This window comes from Halichoerus grypus, chromosome 5, assembly GCF_964656455.1.
Source record: "Halichoerus grypus chromosome 5, mHalGry1.hap1.1, whole genome shotgun sequence".
NCBI lineage: Eukaryota > Metazoa > Chordata > Mammalia > Carnivora > Phocidae > Halichoerus > Halichoerus grypus.
In genome coordinates, this window is record NC_135716.1 from 102,600,759 (window position 1) to 102,622,774 (window position 22,016).

The 22,016-nt window shown below is 33.1% G+C and overlaps 1 protein-coding gene across 2 annotated transcripts in view; it reads left to right on the forward strand.

The window, feature by feature from the left end:
- Nucleotides 1-22,016, forward strand: part of COL11A1 (collagen type XI alpha 1 chain) — a 202,299-nt gene that overhangs the window by 144,011 nt on the left and 36,272 nt on the right. For both annotated transcript variants that reach the window (XM_078072675.1, XM_078072676.1), the window contains 7 exons: nt 5,259-5,366; nt 11,228-11,335; nt 12,214-12,267; nt 13,337-13,390; nt 13,889-13,996; nt 19,476-19,529; nt 21,144-21,197. In XM_078072675.1, coding sequence (XP_077928801.1) covers nt 5,259-5,366; nt 11,228-11,335; nt 12,214-12,267; nt 13,337-13,390; nt 13,889-13,996; nt 19,476-19,529; nt 21,144-21,197 — 540 coding nt within the window. The remainder of the gene's footprint in view (nt 1-5,258; nt 5,367-11,227; nt 11,336-12,213; nt 12,268-13,336; nt 13,391-13,888; nt 13,997-19,475; nt 19,530-21,143; nt 21,198-22,016) is intronic.

Below are 22,016 nucleotides of genomic sequence, written 5' to 3' on the forward strand. Positions count from 1 at the left end.
CATCCAAAATGTCTCTTCTTATTGTTTTCATCCACTGTTTTAAAGTTAATGAGCTGTGACAAGATCATGAGCAATATTTTAACTGCAGGAAAGTAATATGTTTTTATTGTTAATTTTAATGCACGTTCCACAAGTAAGATGGCAATCTGAAATTTAATTTTATGAATGCTCCAAGGGAGTAATTAAAATAGTTAAGCTTTGCCATAAAAAATAGCATATAATATGTACAAACTTTAAACATTGTCATTGATTCAAATCAGCATTCTTTCTCTACTTGATATACATGAACATTTTATTTGATTAATTTTAAATATTAAACATACTTTGCTAGAAAATTAATAAGCACTCTTTTCTTAAGCAAAGGCCATTAGTTATTTTCATATAACATGTCAGGCATAATGTATCCAGCTAAGGAAATATATATTTCTCTTAATTTTTATACCACATTTTCTAGGGAAATATATTCAAATAATGCTCTTTCTCCTGCAAATTTGGGAAATTTCTATTGACTACACATGAATACATTTAGATCCTAAATTTTTTAACGTATCTATCATGTTCAGACATTTTGTAGAAAGACCAGTGCATATCTCTAATTCTATTATCATGTTATTGTATTTATTAATATTATTTATAATTATTTGATGCATATAGTAAATATTCTATGCTTTGGAAGTATCAATGAAGAAATCATGGAGATATTTACAGGACAAAATTCAGGCCAAATGCTACATTAATTTCTTCAGAAAATAGTGGTAGAAAACCTAGCATACTATGGTAAGTTGTGTAAGGAATATTTAGAAGGATGTCTCATGCTTTAAATTCTTAGAATAATATAACTTTTAGAAAAGATGGTTGTTATCTTGGGCCTAAAGAATGGCTAAAAGTTTAATAGTACAGGAAAAGACCAAAGACCTCCCAAGGTAGAATATAAGACTGACCAACCACTGAGAGATAACAGCAGGTATATTGTATTAGAGGAACAATGAGAGATGTGCTGTATTAGGAGAAAATAACTTGCACATTACATACTAAAATAAAAAGTAAAAAAAATTCCGAGTTTGTATATATGAGTATTTTGGGGAGAAGATCAAGGATAAATATATTCTCAAAAAGAAGCATTAACCCAAACAGTTTCGAGTTCTGTACATAAGAAAGAAGAGTTACAGGAAACAAACCGAGGGTTGCTGGAGTGGTGGGGGGTGGGAGGGATGGGGTGGCTGGGTAATGGACATTGGGGAGGGTATGTGCTATGGTGAATACTGTGAATTGTGTAAGACTGATGAATCACAGACCTCTGAAACAAATAATACATTATATGTTAAAAAAAAAAAAAGAAGATAGTAGGAAGGGAAAAATGAAGGGTGGGAAATCGGAGGGGGAGACGAACCATGAGAGACTATGGACTCTGAGAAACAAACTGAGGGTTTGTTTCTCAGAGTCCATAGAGGGGAGGGGGGTGGGGGGATGGGTTAGCCTGGTGATGGGTAGTAAGGAGGGCACGTATTGAATGGAGCACTGGGTGTTATATGCAAACAATGAATCATGGAACACTACATCAAAAACTAATGATGTAATGTATGATGACTAATGTAACATAATAAATAAAATTAAAAAAAAGAAAATTTAAGAATCTTGCTTCAAATAAAAAAAGAAAGAAGAGTTAGCTTCTAAAACCACAGGTGGAACATAATGAAAAAGCCCCACACATGTGTTAAATAGTTCTCAAAACTGAAAACAATTCTTTGTTGTTGAAAATTAAAAATAAACTTGTAAGAAACAGTGACAAAAAGCAAAGATTCTAATGAACTGTTTAACGAAGTTTAAATGAACGATATCAATAACAGAGAATGACTCTTTGGACAAAGGACATAACTATTGCCATAAATTCTTTTACGTTTTCTTATTTTAGAGGGTATTCAACAAATATGAGCTCATTCTGGGAGAAGTAGTCTTAAATGGCTGTGTTTCTCCCACTTATTAAAATTTAGCACAATATGTATGAATTATAGTGGTACAAACAATCAGGGATTCTTTTTTTTCTCACCTTTTATTTATGAAATACTCAGTACTTAGAAAAAAATCTTTGTATGGATCATGGCACATCAAGTCCTTATGGCCTTTATCTGAAAAATAGGCAAACTGTATTGGAATTAAATTATATTGCATGTGCAGAGTACTTAGCACAATAATTGTTTAATAGGCTTGATAATGGGAAAATAATAAGTTTTTTTAATATACATTTCAACTTCTTAGTGAATCTCCCCTTTTATCATTCCAGTCTCATAGCTGTTGACCTCAACACAGTCTAATGTGACATCTTCCTCATGTAGTCTTCCAACAGTTGGGGTTTAAATGTAACACAGAATTAAAGAGAAAAATTTCCATGGTCTGACAAATCAAAATTGCATCTCTTTTGTATAGTCAATTACAAATAAAATATCTCAGCACTTAAATTGGATGCTTTAGTTTAGATTTGATAACACTAATGGGTAGTAATCCTTTCCTGAGATTTCACAAGTAAAATGTTAAAATAGAAATGTAATGCAATCATGTACGCACCAGTTTTTCAGATAAGTAGAGATTTATCTTTAGGGATGTCACATTGTATACGGTCTTCTGTTGATATTTTTCTATTACAAAAAAAAAAGAGTGCTTTCTTTATTGAAGTTTTTCTTCCTCTCTTTGTAATTCAGGAAACACATTTGCGTTTCTCTCAATTTCAGGGTCCTTGTTCTTATTCCTCTTGTTCTCCTCCTCCTCTCCTTTTGTCTCTCTGCTCCTCCTTCCTTTTCCCTACCTCTCTCCCCCCCTCGTCCTTGCCCTCAATCTCAACCTCCAGGCTTCCCTTCTGACCTCCCTCTCTCTAATAAATAGAGACAAATCTTTACATTCCTTTCACTTTTAGGGCAGTACCTCTTGAATGCAAAAACACATAGAGGACTCTACTCTTAGTTTTCTCTTCTGCACTGTCTTCCGAAATCATTCATCCAAAGTCTTTACCTTGTTAACACTTATACCACTTGTGGTTGACTTTTTTTCCATAAAAATATTTGATTAGGTTTCAAAAAACATTTTGACAGAGAGTAGATGTTTATTATCTAAAAAAATACTAACTGCAATTTTCCTTTGTTCTTTAGTATTTGAAATATGTAATTGGTAAAAATTTAATTTTTACACAGTTCTTGGTTAATTATTATGCAACATGAGGAACAATTCCTAGGTTTGTTTTTAAATATGTACTTATTATAGTGCAAAAATGCCACTTCTGTTTATATTAAGTTTAAATTTCATGATTTCTTTAGCCATATTTTTAGTAAAGTTTCTCCAAATTCTATATCCTAAGTTTAAGATACCCTAAAATTTTAAAAAGTGTAACAGTGGTTGCAAAACAAAACAAAGAGGGCACGTTCTGCATGGAGCACTGGGTGTTATACACAAACAATGAATCATGGAACACTACATCTAAAACAGGTGATGTAGTGTATGGTGATTAACATAACAATAAAAAAAATTTTAAAAATGAAATAGAAAATCACTTTTTCTAGTGTCACTCTTAAATTATTACCAATAGTCTGGAATCTGTACTCTCTTAATTCATTTTAATTGTGTTAGCATTCAGATACTTAGATAAATAAACAACTATTCTATGTACCTTGTGAATTTAGCCAGAAAAATAATATCAGGAAATTGAGTAGTAAATATTTTTGTAATCTTTTGTAATCAATGAATATTTCAAGAAAATTAAATTTAAAGATATTCTGATTAAATAGCCCCTGAGAGTCATTGATGTCTCCATTTGAGAGAAACGGTGGGTGGCTTTGTAGAGAAAGCACTTGGAGGAGCCCAAGATCAGAGTTTCTTTGGACTAGCTACATGATTATGATGAGCTATAGGTTTCTCACCTTTACAACTGATGGGCTGCAACTGCACTATCAACTCTATGGAATGTTTGTGGTAATAAAATGACAAAATGAATGTAAAATGGATTTGTATATTGTCAAGCACTATGTCAATACAAATTGTTGTCATTATTATCACTGTTCTTGTGTTTATACGTAATTGGTTCTCTACCTCATAAAATATAAATTAGAACAAAGTCACTAATTCATATTTGAATAATAAAAAAATTTCCAATTATATGGGAAGTATACTTTTAGAAAATAAGTGTTAAGGTATTGTATTTTCCAGCTTTTATAAGTCATTTCTTCTATGAGTTTTGAAGATGTTATCTAAATATCTTATTAAGGAGGACTATTAATAATCCTATTTTCTAATATTTCAGATTTAGTTCAATCATGAAAGAAAATGATAAATTGTAACTTAACCACCCATCTAGGAATCTAATTCAAAGACAACATTCTTGTTATTTTTTTATTAAATAAAATTGGAAATAGTAAATAGGTTATACTTGAGCTTTATGTGACTTAGTAAATGTGTTTTCATTTCTTTTATTCTTTCTTTAAATAATGATTTCTCAAATTGTTGATAGATGGAATTAATATGAAGGCAGTATCCACACTGTTATTTTTTTTTAATTTTACATATTAGGTATTTTTTATAGCAAATTAGTTGAAAATATATGGCATCTTCTTTGAAACTCAGTCGGACATATCTAATCATATGAATTATATTGCCAATGTTTGTAATAAAACCCAATGATCCCTGTCAGACTCCAAGATAAATTTAAGGACTTATTTTCTGGGAAAAAGTCCAAACTCTGGGATAATGATTATCAAACTTTATTTTGTAAAAAAAAATTATATTCGTAGTCTAAAGCAGCGACGATTTCTGAACTCATTTTTAGGACTTGGAAATTGTGATTCAGCAAGTTTGAGGTGAAGCCCAGAAATCTCTTTGAGAAATACTAGTCTAGAAAATTTTTCTGCTAATCCATAATAATACAGAGAGAAAATCATATAAGTTATTTATTGGATTCATGTTTTATAAAGCATTATGAACAGTTGTGAAAACTTAATAAAGAATGATATCTGTAAAATATTGAAGATCTACAAATTAAAATTTTTCATCTTATCAATATTTTCCTAACTTCAATATCTGTGCTTAATATTGGGTCTAGAAATTAATCATTCAAATAATGAGTACAACCGTTCCTATTTGAGATCTCCCGTTTGTCTGAAAGTGACTTTTACATTATTTACTATACTGTAAGATTCCACTATGAAATAAATGATTCTTAAGCCAGTATCACTTTTTCCCATCGCTAATGACAAAACACTTTTTTCCCCATGTATTAGGGCTCACCAGGAGAACGTGGATCAGCAGGTACAGCTGGCCCAATTGGTTTGCCAGGGCGTCCAGGCCCCCAGGGTCCTCCTGGTCCAGCTGGAGAGAAAGGTGCTCCTGTAAGTAATTTCAAGGAGAAAATATATTATACTGCCATTCTGCACAAGTTATTACTTTTTATTCAAGGATATTAGTTCTTCATACTCCACTGCCTTCTCTCTGCATATGTGCCTGGCATAGAAACACATTTCTTTTTATATTTATAATAGAGAAAATTTCAAATTCAATTAAATGAGATGACATTTTCCCACACTTTATGAAACTCTAAGACCTGTGAGGGAGTTGGATATTATTAATGTAAAAGGCTTCTGATTTTCCTCCTTTTAAAAAATAAAATTGGAGTTTTGATTAAAACTATACTTTGCTGCTTTATATTCGAAAAGTGTGCACTTTTCACTCCTCTTGTATTACAACTTCATATCCAGTATTTCCAAAGTCTGTAAATGAAACCCACAGAAAGTGGCTGCCCATCTCATGTAATTTGAGTTTTGATCTACAGTGAATGAGATGGGAAATATCTAACCAATTATTTTATCTTATATTTATTGGATTTAATAACTTTATTTTTAAATGATTGTGGGCTATATTCTATTCATTAGGCTTATGTTTCTTTGTCAAGATTTCTTCTCGGTTTCTGTTTCTGCTTTTTATTTAATCATATTAATTTTCTTAAAAAATTCTCATTCTCCAAGATTAAAACACAAACTCATTCAATAAAGGTGGATAAAATGGTTGACCATAATACATAAAAATAGGAATTCAGTACTTTTGTATATATTTAAGTCTTAATATATATAACCTAGTTTAAAACTAACTGATTTATTACTAAGACTTTAGTTTTAGCAAGTTGCTTTCATTGTCCATGCATTTTTCTCTCACTACTATTTGTGATATTGTTTCCAAATTAAAATGCTTGTTCTCTGTGATCTACTACCTTTCAGAAATATTAGAATGGGGTCATACCAACTGTAGATAGATTTTTTGGTGACAAAAAAGCACTTTTATTTGCTGAGAAAATTTTTAAAGCAACATATTTCCAACTTAGTAAATATGTTGAAAATGCAGACGTTGTTTTCTGAGATGTTAACAAGTATGAAAAAATCATTCTTTGCCCCCCCCTTACAAACTGTGTAACTTCCTACAAACTTTTATAGTATGTTGTGCATGAGAAAGGGATAGAAAAGACAGACTTAGGCCTTCTCCTAGAAGTTCACTCAAAAATCCAAGGTACCCATATCTTGGCACAACACAGTGAAGAATGTATACAGAATAAAAAGATATACATTTCTTCTTATACAAATTGAAAATACACTAATTAGAGAAGTCAAGGATTTTGTGAAGATAATATATTAAAATGCTGGGTTTTAAAGTGGTTAAATACCTTGGTTTTATGAAGAAAAAAAGGAAAATATTGAAGCAAAGATAAAAATATGGAAAGGTTCTGAAAGTGATAATAAGAGATTAGTTTTGTAAAATAGAGGAGACATTATTAACAGAAGGCCTTCCTTGTAAAAGCTGAGATCTGGGCTTGGGTTTCATTGGTGATTGATGATACAATGACTAAGAAGGGGAAAAAGATGCTCTGCCCTTTTGTCCTCTCTCAATTATTCCCACCACCAACAAAAATTCCAAGATGTTCATTCTATTTTCCTTTTGTTCAACAAATAGTTATTGAGAACAACTCAGTGCAGTGTACTGTATTAGTTCGTATTTTTGAAGAAGGTGTCTATTTAGGGATAGTAGCATAAAATGGTTATACAAGTGTTAGGGGAAAGTACCCATAGACCTCCATGCAGAGGTTTAGCAAAAACTGATGAAAATGTTGGCTAATATGTTAAGTGCGGTCGTTTACTTCTTCCTAAATCCAAATATAAATTTGGGATCTTAACTCCTCTGAGCAACTTGTGTTATAAAAATGTTATATAATTATTAGTAGGCTAAGGCTTGCATAAAAAAAAAAAAGATAAGATGGGGGGGTCTGTGGAAGGCAAGTCCCTGGCTAACTTAACCACCAATCTACCTCCTTGGAAGGAAGAAAATGGAAAACAAGCACCAGGAATATCCACATGACTTACTTATGGCAATAACTGTGGCCTAATCTCTATCCCCAAATTAATCAGTGTCAGGATTGTAAATCTGAGAGTTACTTAGAGTAAGAGCCATGTTAGGAGGCATATTATTGAATTCCCATGTTATACACTATTGAGGGAGGAGAATAAAGGTTTGGACTCTCCTTTAGGGGGAATCATAATGGTGGGAGTTTTGAAAGACTCAAGTAAGAGAGAGAGAGAGTAAAAGAGCCCATGACCAAGAAACAGACTCTTAAGTACAGAGAACAAACTGATGGTCACCAGAGGGGAGGTGGGGGGCGGATGGGTTAAATAGGTGATGGGGATTAAGGAGGGCACTTGTCATGATGAGCACTGGGTGATGTATGGAAGTGTTGAATCACTATATTGTACACCTGAAACTAATATTACACTGTATGTTAACCAACTGGAATTTAAATAAAAACTCTAAAAAAAAAAAAAAAAAGAGCCATGAGTGATAGAAAATATATCCAGGGCACACCATCATGTAGGCCTGAGAGTAAAGAGTCTCCTTGTTGAATATTGTAAAAGATCAATAATACTCAAAGCCAAGTAAAAGCAAAAAGAGAGATGGGGACTTGGCCTGTTGGGCATTTGTGACCTCCGGGTAATTACAGTGGGATTCAAAAGAAGGCAGGTGATTAAAGGAATGGGATCGGTACAGGTAGAGCAACCCCAGTAAGCCATGTGGCTAAAAAATACGGGGGCAGTAGGTAGAAGTACAAGCAGAATTGAATGCATTTCCTCTTATTATGATGATACACATATATTTATTGCTTAACCAATATAAGAAAAGTATCAGTGAAGATTAAGGAAGTTAAGGGTGTCAGAGTAAACTAGAGCTGCCAGCTTCAGCCAATCAGAATTGGACTGGAAATTCAGGTTTATTATTTGTTTAGTTCCTGATTTTGGCTAAGTTATTAAATACCCCAACGCCTCTAAAAAGAAGATATCCACGATATTTTGTGAGGATTAGATGAAATTATAGTCCTAAATTACTTTGTAGAATTGTGATAATAAGTCTTCACTGAACCATCATCAGCATCTTCTTGTGTGTGGACCAGAGTTGTCATAAAAAAGGATGGATTTTAACCAGAAAATAGATGCATAAATTGGCTTTTGAATAAGGAGGGATGGATTTGGTGAATTATAATACAAGCTGAGGGTATAGGTACAGGCTAAATACAAGATCATGCCAAGTCAAACATAGGACATAGGGATGAGTAGCTGCTTCTATCAAAATTTTAAGCTGAGATTCAGCTATTAACATTAGTGAAAGGGTAGAAGGGATGAAATAAAGACCGCTTAAGGAAAGATGGATGATGTTTCTGATAGTCCTGTAGACTGAAGGCCGAGAGATGCATACATAATGGAGGAAGAGTTTGTCATCTTGCAGAGTTGTAAATGAAGAATCTAAATTTAGTGTGGTGTAGAGCAGTTGGAAGATTTTTCCTGACTCCACTCAGAACAGAATCAGAAGAAATAAATAGCAGGTTGTTCTTGGCTAGAGATCATGTGTACTATAATGAAGGCAGATAAGAATTAATCTGTCTTATTTATGGATACTCTTGTATAAAACAATCGATATTTGGAGTTTAGGCTCTAAAGGAAATCTAAATTTAAGGAAAAGTATCTGAATCAGCTGATGTGTTTAAAATGATGAAATTCACTATGAATAACAGCATATCTTACAAGCATAAATAGGTGTGAGATATTGTAATATTTGATTTAAAGGTAATAAAAAGTCTCCAAGGTGACATCAAGGGTATGTCTTAAATGATAATTAGGGCTAGTTTTGAAAGACAAGAGCATATGGAATCTAGGAAATGAATAAATCAGAGTTCACAAGTTGACTGTGTTTTATAGATATGTTGTTATTTTTGTTGTCATTAATAATTCAACAAATACTCCCTAAGTGGCCACTCTGGGCCACAGGCCAAAGGGATGCAATGGATTACAAAAACAGACATAGTTTCTGCCCTCATACGATTTATTATCTGATGGGACAATTAGATAATAAGCAAAGAATCCCTAAGTACGTGTATAATTACAAACCCTGGTTAGTGATATGAAAGGAATGTACTGGTATATGTCAGCTTGTAGCAGAGGGAACTGAGCTGGAATCAGGTCTTTTCCTTGGACAGGACACTGATGATGGAGTGTAAAAGATGAAGAGGAATTATCTCGGTGAAGGGTCCTCCTAGGCATCTTCAGGCCAAGTAACAAGAGGGTCATGGAATCAGGTTTAACTGAAAAAAAGTCTAGAGGGTGGGGTGACTGGGTGATGGACACTGGGGAGGGTATGTGTTCTGGTAAGCGCTGTGAATTGTGCAAGACTGTTGAATCTCAGATCTGTACCTCTGAAACAAATAATGCAATATATGTTAAGAAAGAAAAAAAAGAAGAAGAAGAATGTAGCAGGAGGGGAAGGATGAAGGGGGGGAAATCGGAGGGGGAGAAGAACCATGAGAGACGATGGACTCTGAAAAACAAACTGAGGGTTCTAGAGGGGAGGGGGTTGGGAGGATGGGTTAGCCTGGTGATGGGTATTGAGGAGGGCACGTTCTGCATGGAGCACTGGGTGTTATGCACAAACAATGAATCATGGAACACTATATCTAAAACTAATGATGTAATGTACGGGGATTAACATAACAATAAAAAAATTTAAAAAAAAAGTCTAGAGGGGTTGGAATGCAGAGAGCAAGTGCAAGGGGAGGCTAGATGCTGCTGGGCAGGTAATAGGAGGCAGATAATGGTAGGCCACACTAGCAGCGTGGTCTTTTTTTTAGGAATGGTAAACAAGTAAATTGAAGAATTTTGATGAGATGATCTGATTGTCTCTCTGATTACAGCATGGGGAATAGTTTGCAGGTAAGAATAGATGTGAGAAAGGAAAAAAGGTTATTTCAGTCGTTCAAAAGAAGGCTACTGGTATTTTGGGATAAGGTGTTAGTGGTGGAGATAAAGTGAAGTAAATATATTCAGGAGATAAGACAGATAAAACTTAATCATTGTGAAGGGACAGGAAGTGGTAAGGGAAGGGGGTTGGGGAGCAGGGTAACACAAAGGCAAGAACTAATGACTTGTGGATTCCCAAACCCTTTAACAAGAGAAATGAGTCACTGAGAGCAATCAGGTATGTATACCTTATGCAAAACTGAGGAAATCTTGACTTCTAGGAAATAATTTATTTTACACTCTGTAAGAACTCTTAATGGAAAATAACGTCATCGTTATCAAGGCACTATTTTCTTTAATTACACAACAGAGGTAAATTTAAAAACGGGAAAATAATGCCATTGTCAAAAAATAAAGAAAACTAACAGCCTTGTCATTTTGAATCAGTAAAAGCAGCAATGATATAAAATATAAAAATCTAGGAAAATCCATGACACATTTGTTAAAAAGAGAAAAAGCTGATGCATAAAGCATAAAGTTGGGGATATGAGCAAATGCATTTTATGATTTTTTTGGCCCAGCTATTTCAGTAACCTCACAACATCAAACATCTGACTTATCAATATATAATACTTGATTAGAAAATATGTGTTTGAAGGAAAAATTCTCAGTTGAGTCTTAATTACTTTCGTGGACCATAGCCTGAGATTTAGAAATTATTAACAAGGATGGTATTCTTAGTCAGGAAAGAATGTAGGGATCTTTGTGTCGTCATTTGCTACTTGAACATATTTTTTTTTGGTAACAATTTCTCTCTCAAATATGGGACCCAGAGGCTGACTGTTGAAGTTGCACTTAAAAATTGTAATAAACAGCTAACTTACAGGTTTCTTACAGCAAAGTAATGGTCTGCTGGATTTTCAATACAGGGAGAAAAAGGTCCCCAAGGGCCCGCTGGGAGAGATGGAGTCCAAGGCCCTGTGGGTCTCCCAGGGCCTGCTGGGCCGGCGGGCTCCCCTGGAGAAGATGGGGACAAGGTTGGTATTCTTTACTCATGTTAGTACCTCCTGTGAAAATTTAATTTTTTTCTCAAGAAGCCTAGATATGTTTCTGAAGATTAGGTAACAAATCTTAAGATGGCCTTTTCAAAGTTTCATACATGGTTCATGTGCTCAAAGATTTCAGTTTAGTGTGAGTAATATTATCTATCCACGAAATAGTATGTGGGATGTAAACAAAAAAAGAGAACACAAAAACAAAGGTGGGGGGGAAATAGCAGATGCCAAAATTGCTTATTTATTTAAATATATAGCTTCTGAAATAAATGTGAAACTAATTTAATTAGTTATTTGTATATACTTATGACTTGTGTCTTGGATATTGCAAAGGAAGACTTAAGAATGGGTCACATACCTGTTTGCTAATACTGTACTGAATACAGGGCTGTGTTGTTAAGTGTATGAATTTAATGTGTCTTCTAATATTATTGTGAAATGCCATAACACAATTTATGAACCAGTAATCTGATAATGTGCAACATTTTAGCATTTGGAAGACCAGAGGAAAAAAATTAAGTAATTTTTGATTAATGCGTAATTATATTCTTGTATGAATCAAAGTACTTCCATTATCAGTTTATAGTGATGATATTTTAGACAAAATTGATTTTGTGAATTAAAAATCCAGTTGCAATATTCCTCAAAGTTCAGTTGACTTTTGGTTGTCTACATATTAGTCAACACTAGAAAGAGAGAAGCAGAGAAAACCCATGATTTTACAATATAAACAGTGACATTAAACACTAGCACATAATTACATTAAAGTAAAATTTAATAATGGGATGATAGTGATGACAATTGCAATGGCAGGCATGACATATTAGAAATAAACTTTAACTTAAATCTTTCCAATACAGGGTGAAATTGGTGAACCGGGACAGAAAGGCAGCAAGGGTGACAAAGGAGAAAATGTGAGTTTCCTAGTTCTTACTGAGGGACATTATTCATTCAACTTTTTTTTTTGCTATTAACCGTGGATATTTTTCCATAGTACTAGCTACTTATAATATCCATACTATATTACCTCTTTGGCAACTATTCAGGTAAGATTCAGTCAATTCTAATTAAACCTCTTTCTGATGTTATGTATTAAGATATGTAATAATTCCAACCCTGAAATCCTCGCAATGAGACTAAGTCACCAGCAAGTTTACCCTCCATCGCTTTTGCGTCATTAATTCATATATCCCTGTGGTTTAAAGAGAAATCATGTCTTAGTGTGGTTATGAAAAGGATTTTGACCTGGTGGAAACTTGAAAGTGTCTCAGGTACCCCAAAGTTGTATGAACTGTGCTTTCGGAATCTTTGCTTTAAGTACTCTTCCCAACAGGTGGCAGTAATTACGAACAGTGATTGTTTTTCTTTAGTGCTCGGATATTTTATAGTGACTGATCAGTTATTTATGTAAAAAAAAGGGCAGTTAAGAAGAAATATTTATGCATGTAAGACTCATAAACATATTGAGATCTATTGCTCAAAAGAAGGAGTTCTGGTATACTTAATATATAAACTAAGTTTGCGTGTGTTTTCATATGAAGGAAATGCAGATTTTTATATATCACTACATTCTGTCTGTATAGAATCCCCAATCCCAATATTCATTTAAAAGATAGTGTTTAGACAAATCTTTTAAGTGCTCTGAATCATGCATATCTCATTAAAGAAATCTGGCATTTTGAAAAATTTCAAATATGAAACTTCAGTGTCTTAGCATAAAAATCCATTTTTAAATATCCACATTACAGATGAGAGTGCTTTCAATAATAACTAGCAATTTAAAGCTGATTGCAAATATGCAAGTCTGAGTCTCAAGAAGTAAAACAAATAATGTTTGACTGCACTAAATGCGAAAGGCTTCTTTTCTTTTCTATAGAAATGTAGAGATGCATAATAGATTTTGATGAACCAAATGTTCTGTGCTATTAAGCTGAGGCTCTTCTGTCTTCAGTTTCAAAATTACTGATTTTTATCTCACCCCAGGGTCCTCCTGGTCCCCCAGGTCTTCAAGGTCCCGTTGGTGCCCCTGGCATTGCTGTAAGTACTCTTCTTGTTCAGCAAATTTATGTCTTCACAGTTCCCTGATTAAATTTATGAACTGTCACATAACCAGTTGATTTTGTGTGGTGATGAGTTTGTGCGTTTAACATTGAATCAAGTTTAAATTATCTAATATAATAACCAAGCTGATCTTTATAAACAAGATGTTGTGACTTCGTTTGAAAAAAAAATAATAACCAGTTGAAAGTACTTAATTTGTAGTAAATTCTGAACATCATTTCCCCCTAGTTAGGCAGCTTTTATGTCACTTGGTATACATGAGAAAATCAAAATCAGCCATACATCAGAAACAAAGAATGTAAACCACACAAACAATGGTGTCTTTATAGAAGATAATGGAAATTTAATCTTTTTACTTGGTTACTTGTAAATAGACCAGCTTTGATTAAATTAGAAATGGCTATATTTTTATGATGACTTGTATCAGAATCATGATGTTTCCAGTTTGTGATCATTTTCATTGCTCTACTCTAGGGAGGTGATGGTGAGCCGGGTCCCAGAGGTCAGCAGGGGATGTTTGGACAAAAAGGTGATGAGGGTGCCAGAGGTTTCCCAGGACCTCCTGGTCCCATAGGTCTTCAGGTAAGAGGCTCTCTGCATTATGTACTCAGTCATGTCCACCTACTTCTCACACCAGCTTTTCTGGTGGACGTAAAACCAAGTAGCCTTCCTTGTTCTATGTAGGAACTTGGATACGATGTTTAGCCATAATGACTGTTTTACTTAAATGTTAGCCTCACCTTAGGTATCATACCTCCTTTCTTCATTCTCATTTTGCTTAAAAATGAACTACAACATTTTTTAAGGCTGATCTTTGAAAGGTTAGAAGGGTGCTTTTGCAGGTCTCATAGCAAAAAAATGAGTACTTCAGATAGCTAGCAAAAATTAAAAGCATTTTGAGAAAGAGCAAACTGCCAATCACTACTACCAACAGACACTGGCAAGAGCGAATTTTGAACAATAATAGGTAAAATAAACAATTAACAATGGATCGATCATTTAAAATAACTTACTTTAAATTATGATTTGCATTTTATGAAGCATATTCAAGACAAGAAATATGAAATTGCAAATCATTCAAATTTTCATTCAAATATGTCTTAAAACTGGACTCTTTTTTTTTTTGTGACTGCTGTGTCTTTATTAATTATAGCTTTAACCCACTTTGTTATGCATATCTTCTAAATAAAAATTAAGATACTCAAACATAAAATCATCCCCACTCTCTGGGAGCCTCCAATCCAGAGCAAAATCCTGCCTCATTTAATCTTCCTCCAAATTACTTAACAGAAGCACAAATCCTACAACACATTTCATGGATACTTGCTTACTGAGAAACCACATAGTTAACGATTATATGTGGTTTCACTTACAGCAAAGAGCCAATAAATCCAACTTTATTCAACCATAGGTGTTAGTCAACTCCTTACTTGTCTTTGGCTGGATGACATCAACAAATATATACAAGGAAAGGCAATAGACTCTTAAGCAACACTGTGCGTAGTAGACATCTATTCTTAGTTGTTTTTCCACTCTTCCATGTGATGTTCACTGCTTCCTCCAAACTTTGGAAACATCTGGCTTTCTTCTTTCACAGGCTTATTCTATACCTACCAAGTGATCCTCTGGAAGATTATAAAATTTTGTTTTAAATGATAATTGGGTACCATATGGGTATGAGCTATGCCACATTAGCAATTTTAGAAATGGTTAAATTAAATCATCTAGTTCACTGTCCTTAACCATTTGTGAAATTGTAGAAAAGTAAATAAAAGTTGAATTTATATAATTTAATTTTTTATCTTTATTTTCATAAGTAAAGTCACAGAATACTGGTTTCTAATATTAAAAGCTTATTATATACATACTTATACAGATTATATTATAAATAATATAATTAATTATATTATCATAGTTATTATTGTTCTAACAGTCAATGGATGTCCCCCAGTGAACATGATAATTGTAATTTTCCACTTTTATTTTAATGCCAAAATAATTCTTTTTAGACTTGGAAGTGCAAAAACTTCATGTTCATATTTGTGTTTACCTCTTTTATATTTATTAGACAAAAATAAATGAGCAATTATGATTACAAAATATGAGCATGTGTGAGAAACACACATATTTGAAAACAACAACAAGGCATTCAAAATCAGATTGCCAGTGGATATGTTACCATTCATTTTCTGCTTTCTCATTTCACTGATTACTCTGATTCTATAAGGTTGTAATTTAGGAGTTTAGTTCTCATGATTAAAGAAGATGCCTTGCAGCTTATATTTATAAAATATTAAATGAAAAATCACTTTCATTTCTACAATGTAAGAAATGTGCTCTTTGATGAGGGTGACTCAAGAAACTAGTTCACTACAAAATTGATTATATTTTCCCACAGCTACCTCTTTAAATCACGAATCTGAGAAGATGCTAATGTAATTAACATGTTCACAATTGCATCTGATTCCTTTAATAGAGTCTTCATAGCAGAATAGATATTGGCAATCATAATACATAAATAATAATAATCTAATATTCTGGTTAAGTGACTTGATTTTTCAATTTGATGTTTATAATTTATCTGCATTTGAAGGAGACATATAGAACTATATAGTTCTTGGCTTAAATTCATTTTTTTTTATTTTATCACTTAAGTGGCAAATGATTTTAAATTTACAGACCTTTAAACAGAGTATCTCCATGCATAAATTATTCCTTAGGAGAAAGTTGGGGCATATGAAAACTGATTAACACTGTAGTACCATTTAGCACATTTAATTTCCAGCAACAAAAGAATTTGACTCATTATGTCTCTATTAATTTTAATGATAAGAACATTCTGTCTTAATCAGCTTAAACTATAACCAGACTTCATCAGAAAGAAAGAAAGATTTCAATGTTTTTCTATTGGGAGGTCTCTATTGAGCTAATATCAGGAATACTCATATGGGGGCACCTGGGTGGTTCAGTCGGTTAAGCATCTGCCTTCGGCTCAGGTCATGATCCCAGGGTCCTGGAATAGAGTCTCACATTGGGCTCCCTGCTAAGCAGCGAGCCTGCTTCTCCCTCTTCCTCTGCTGCTCCCCCCTGCTTGTTCATTCTCTCTCTCTCTCTCTCTGTCAAATAAATAAATAAAATCTTTTTTAAAAAAAAAAAGGAATACTCATATGCATAAAAAGAAGCTGGCAATGCAGAGCTGTTTTTGTTATAGAAATAAAAGGAAACTATGAATTCTACTATTTATATACTATTCAATTTGGGGATTCCAAATCAGATTTACTCTATGCTAAAAGGAGATGGAAAGGTAGACAAAAAAATAAGGAATGTGATTATTAATTTATGTAGTGTTTATGAGAACTTATAAACTTTAAACTGTAAGAACTTATAAGAACTTAAGGGGCGCCTGGCTGGCTCAGTCAGTTAAGCATCTGCCTTCAGCTCAGGTCATGATCTCAGGGTCCTGGGATTGAGCCCCGCATCAGGCTCCCTGCTCGGCAGGGAGCCTGCTTCTCCCTCTCCCTCTGCCTGCCGCTCCCCCTGCTTGTGCTCTCTCTCTCTCTCTGTCAAATAAATAAATAAAATCTTCAAAAAAAAAGAACTTATAAAAAAAAAAAGAACTTATAAGAACTTAGAACTTACAAACTTTAAATTATAAGAACTTAAACTTATGTGTAAGTTGCAATGCATGATACTTAACAAAATGGACTTAAAATGAAATATTAAATGTTAAAATCTACTTGCCTGTTCAAGAATTTAAGTTTGTGTGCTCTATAAATGAATTATAATTTCTGAGGTTGTGCATCTTGGAATCTGAAATTTTAGCAATCTCTCCCAGCTAGTTTTTAGGCAGGCTAAAATCCAAACTACTGCCTGGCTGTGTCCTCCCAGGAACTTCTCTAGTGATTCTAGAAGCTACTATCAGATTATATTAACCAATTGGGAAGTATATACAACTGACTATTTTCCTAGACATCCTAGTGACATTTGAGGAGAAAAAAATGAAATCCTGGTGTATGTTGTCCATTATAAATCAGTAATGAAGATTTTGTCATAAAAATAAATATATGCCACATAAAAAAAAATGTTTACAAATATACTCAGTAAAGTACCTCTGAGAGGGTACCCAAACTGGGAGTCATGTGGAATTAGTAGGTCATAAAAACAATTTAGTGGGTTATTACCAGGGTTTTAAAAAAATGAAATATAACAGGATAAGGTAAAACAGAATATAAATATCAAAGATCATCATCTATGCATTAAAGGTATTATTTTTTGAAACTCATCTTTCAACCATTTTGCATGTGCACAGTTAGGGGATAATAAGTGAAATGTATTTATTACTGTGGGTCATGGTCAAATAATTTGCAGCCACTGCAGTGTAGTGCCAAGTCAATAATTTTACTAAAGTACCAGCACAGATTTAGAGCTTTTGTGCTGTGTATTTTTATTTCTTAAATAGATTATATCTGAAATGCTATTGTACAAATATTAAAAATAAAATATGTGTAGAGTGTGTAAGGTATAAATAAATAATGGTATAATACTAAAACACTTAAAAATTAAAACAATTCATAATCTTACCATATTAAAAACTATTGCCACTTTCACTTTCTGTCCAATAATTATCATACCTATTTTAAACACATATTTCACACATAAATTCATACTATGCATATTTACTTATATATATTTTATTACTTATTATATATGCTTAATATTTAGAGTATTAGTATCATATTAATAATCCTATAATATTCCATTAGCTTATGTAACCAAATTGATTTAGCTATGTTTTCTATGATTAAAATTTTGGAATAATTGAGAATTTTAATTGTCATCGCTCCTGTTATAATAAACACTTTATTGCATGTAGTTTTCCTGTTGATTTATTTTCTTAGAATTCATTCATTCATCACTAATTCAACATTTTATTGAAATCCTAGTTTTTGCCTGATCCTCTGCTAATTGCTAGAGATAAAATATTGACACCTACCCTAAAGTAGCTTATGATTGTAAGTACATAAATAAGTGGCATCATTGTGTTTTTAGGTATACAATTCAAATATGTGCAAAGTTATGTTGAGATATGAAAGAGGAAATATAAACAATTTTGCATGGAAGAGCTAGTTCAGAAGACCAACAGGAAGTAAAATAATTTTCCCATAAAGACATAGGTGAAATTTGAGTATAACCTGCTCTGTGAGTTTATTCTGTAACACAGAGCCCTTCCTAAAGCAATGACACTGCAACTGGATATAAAGGAAATGAATTTGAGAGAAAAAAGGAAGTACAATACACCAGGTTTTATGACCTTGTAGATTTCTAGGACTACAAGTCAAAGTAGCAGATTAAAAATTCAGAAGATATTTATAACCCTGGAGATGTATTGGAATAACCCTGGAATATTTATTTTATTTAAAAAAAAAATTTATTTATTTGAGAGAGAGAAAGAGAGCAAGAGCAGTGGGGGGCCGGGGGGGCAGAGGGAGAATGAGAAGCAGACTCCTAGGCTAAGCAGGGAGCCCGTGGGGCTGGATCCCAGGACCCCACGATCATGACCTGAGTGGAAATCAAGAGTCAGTCACCCAACCAACTGCACCACCAGGCGCCCCTGGAATATTTATTTTCAAAAGAGTTTTGTCAAATTGGTACATAACTATAAACACCTCACTTGGATAGGGTATTCTAAAATAATTTGGGACAAGATTTTTCAGAAAATCCTTGCAATGGCAGTCCTATATACTACTTATAAAAGATGGAACAAATGATTAAGTGTCCATGAATTCCCAGACTAAATTATGTATTTAGTGCTTGTAACTAAAATCAAACAGTATAATATTATACAAAACATAAATTTTATTTGTAAATATAGGTATAAGATTTTATTATATGTAGTTAATACTTGCATTGTAAACATTTTAACAGATGACAGTTTCTGAATCTTAATTTTCTGTTTTTATTTGGTTTTATATCTAATTCTGGCTGTATACTAGAAATTGGCCTAAAGTTTCTTTTTAAATACATGAGTGACTTTTACTGTCTTCCTATTATATTTTCTTAGGGTCTGCCGGGCCCACCTGGTGAAAAAGGTGAAAATGGGGATGTTGGTCCCATGGTAAGTTTATATCTTTTAGGATATTATGGATATTGTGAATTTTCACATTATTGATATCTTTCTTCAGGTTTAGTAATAGGAACAAAGTAGTCCTAAAGGCCATGATTTTTCAGATCGATGCCTCACCCTTCCTCCACCCAACATGTACCTGTGACCATTGGAGACTTTCAGCAAATATCTCTCTTTCTGTTTTCTTTCTCACTTTTAAGTAATGTTATATGTATACATGGCATTACTGGTTGATATGTTGTTATCTATATTTTTATTTCTAAGTGTGTGTATTATTGACATGTATATAAACTGCCAAACTTCAGTTATTTATTAGTTTTTAGCTACAGACTTTGAAGTGGACCAGGTAAAGAGTAGGTAATAGTCACCCATGATTTGGATAATTAGCAAATGTTAACACAGTATTAAATATTAATTGTACTTTGCAACAAATTCTTAATTTAATAAGGAATTCCATCCAAATTAGAATGTTATAACAAAATAATTTGCACTTATTGATTCTGGCTTTCTGCTCTAAGTATAAATCTAACAGTTCACTGAAACTTTGAAATATATATATTTGTTTATTGAGCATTATCTTGGATAAGGAAACAATTATCCAAGGTAATTGAAATCTATAATGAAATATAATGAATATATTTCCTAATCGTTCCTTCTTTTCAATAAACATTGCTCCCAATTCTTACTTCCTTCAGAATATATATTTTGATATTTTTACACTTGCATTTTAGATTTTATTTTCTTCAGATAAGAAATCATTCTTTTTATCACATTAAACTAAAAAACAGGGAATATAATAAACATTGCTGACTCAAAGAACTGACTAATACTCTAAGCAGCATCAGGTAAACTGAGAGCTCCTTTCTAGATAGGACTGCTAAGGTTCCTGGCATCATTAATACATTTCTCTCTGACATATTAATAATAGCTAATAGTAAGGACATTTTGAGCAATGACATTAGAATAAACTGTGACCTTCAGAAATAATTCTAACGCCCTGGTACTCACTACAGACTAATTTAATCACAGCCTTGAGGTAAGGGGTCTGGCCATCAGTATTTTGCAAAAAGTGCCCTGGGGTAATTTTAATGCACAACGAGGGAAGAGAACATTTGTTTTAGAAAGACAACTAAATAGTTAATCTTATTTCAGTTCTAACATGTAGAACATAAAAGCTGACACACACACAAAAAGAGTATACAAATAAAAAATGCTTTTATAGGATTAATAAATTCTAAATCTACTCAAGCACAATTTCTTGTTCCAACTTTGTGTTCCTTTTTTAATCTAACATTCTAGCATATTCTACTATAACATATTTCTGTTGTATTATGAATTCATTGTGCCAGATAGTAGTAATAGCCTAATTTTCTAATTTTTAATCAAATTGTTTGCCTGCAGTCCTAATTTCCCCATAGCTTTGTGTAGAGAATCATTTGCTAACATGATGTTGTATCCATCAAGAATGACTTATAATCCTGCTATGGTTCACTGGTTATGATTTTGCAGCATGAAACTTCTTTTAGTTTTCTTGATTGCAAAATGAAAATATCAGAAATGCAGTTGTGTTTGGTCCTCATAAACTTTAATATTCATCTCTTATAGGGTCCACCTGGTCCTCCAGGCCCAAGAGGCCCACAAGGTCCCAATGGAGCTGATGTAAGAACTGTGAAATATGTGTTAGTTATTTTGAAGTTATTTAAGTGTCAGTATTATTTAATGGCAGATGGTATGTAAAGACACAATGGAGATAATTGCACTATTGTTAAATGTTTAAGTGGACAAGAGCCCAAAAATCATCTACTCACTACATTTCATTTTACAGGAAAATAAACAGGCTTTATGGGGAACTAGTCACCACAAATATAAAAGAAGTTCAAAGTTCACATTCGATATACGTTAGAGAATTATGTGCATGATAATATGTGCACCTCTTACTTGTAAGATGCTTCCTCACAATTGTATAAAGACAGTCTCCCCCATGCTTAAAATTGACCCACTGTTCCAATATTACAGGATTTGAAATGTAATGCCATATTTATCTGTTACCATTAGCAAATGTATAGAATTTGATGTTATCTCTCTTCTGATTTCGCCTTTTCACAATGAAAAACTCTTTTATTCTTGTTTTCAATTGCTCTTCTGTTATGCCTGCTTTTAATTTGGTCAGGCCAGAACTGGGTAAAATAGACTAGGAGCAGATGTACTAAAAGAGGTTTTGGGTTTTAGTTCCCCTTAAGTAATATAAAGGCTAAAAAATGGTTCACACACTGTTTTTTGCATGGATTACATAATTCTTAACCAGAGTCATACTTTGATCTACTGCAAAAATCTACAAAATTATCCTTTATTCTGGCCTATTCGATGGCCAAAGAAATGGAAATTATGTTCCGTGTATCCACCAGCATGACTAGAGTTGGAAAGTTTTCTGCCGTATCTTCAAAATTCTGGTGAATTTGAAAATCAATTTAATATAAT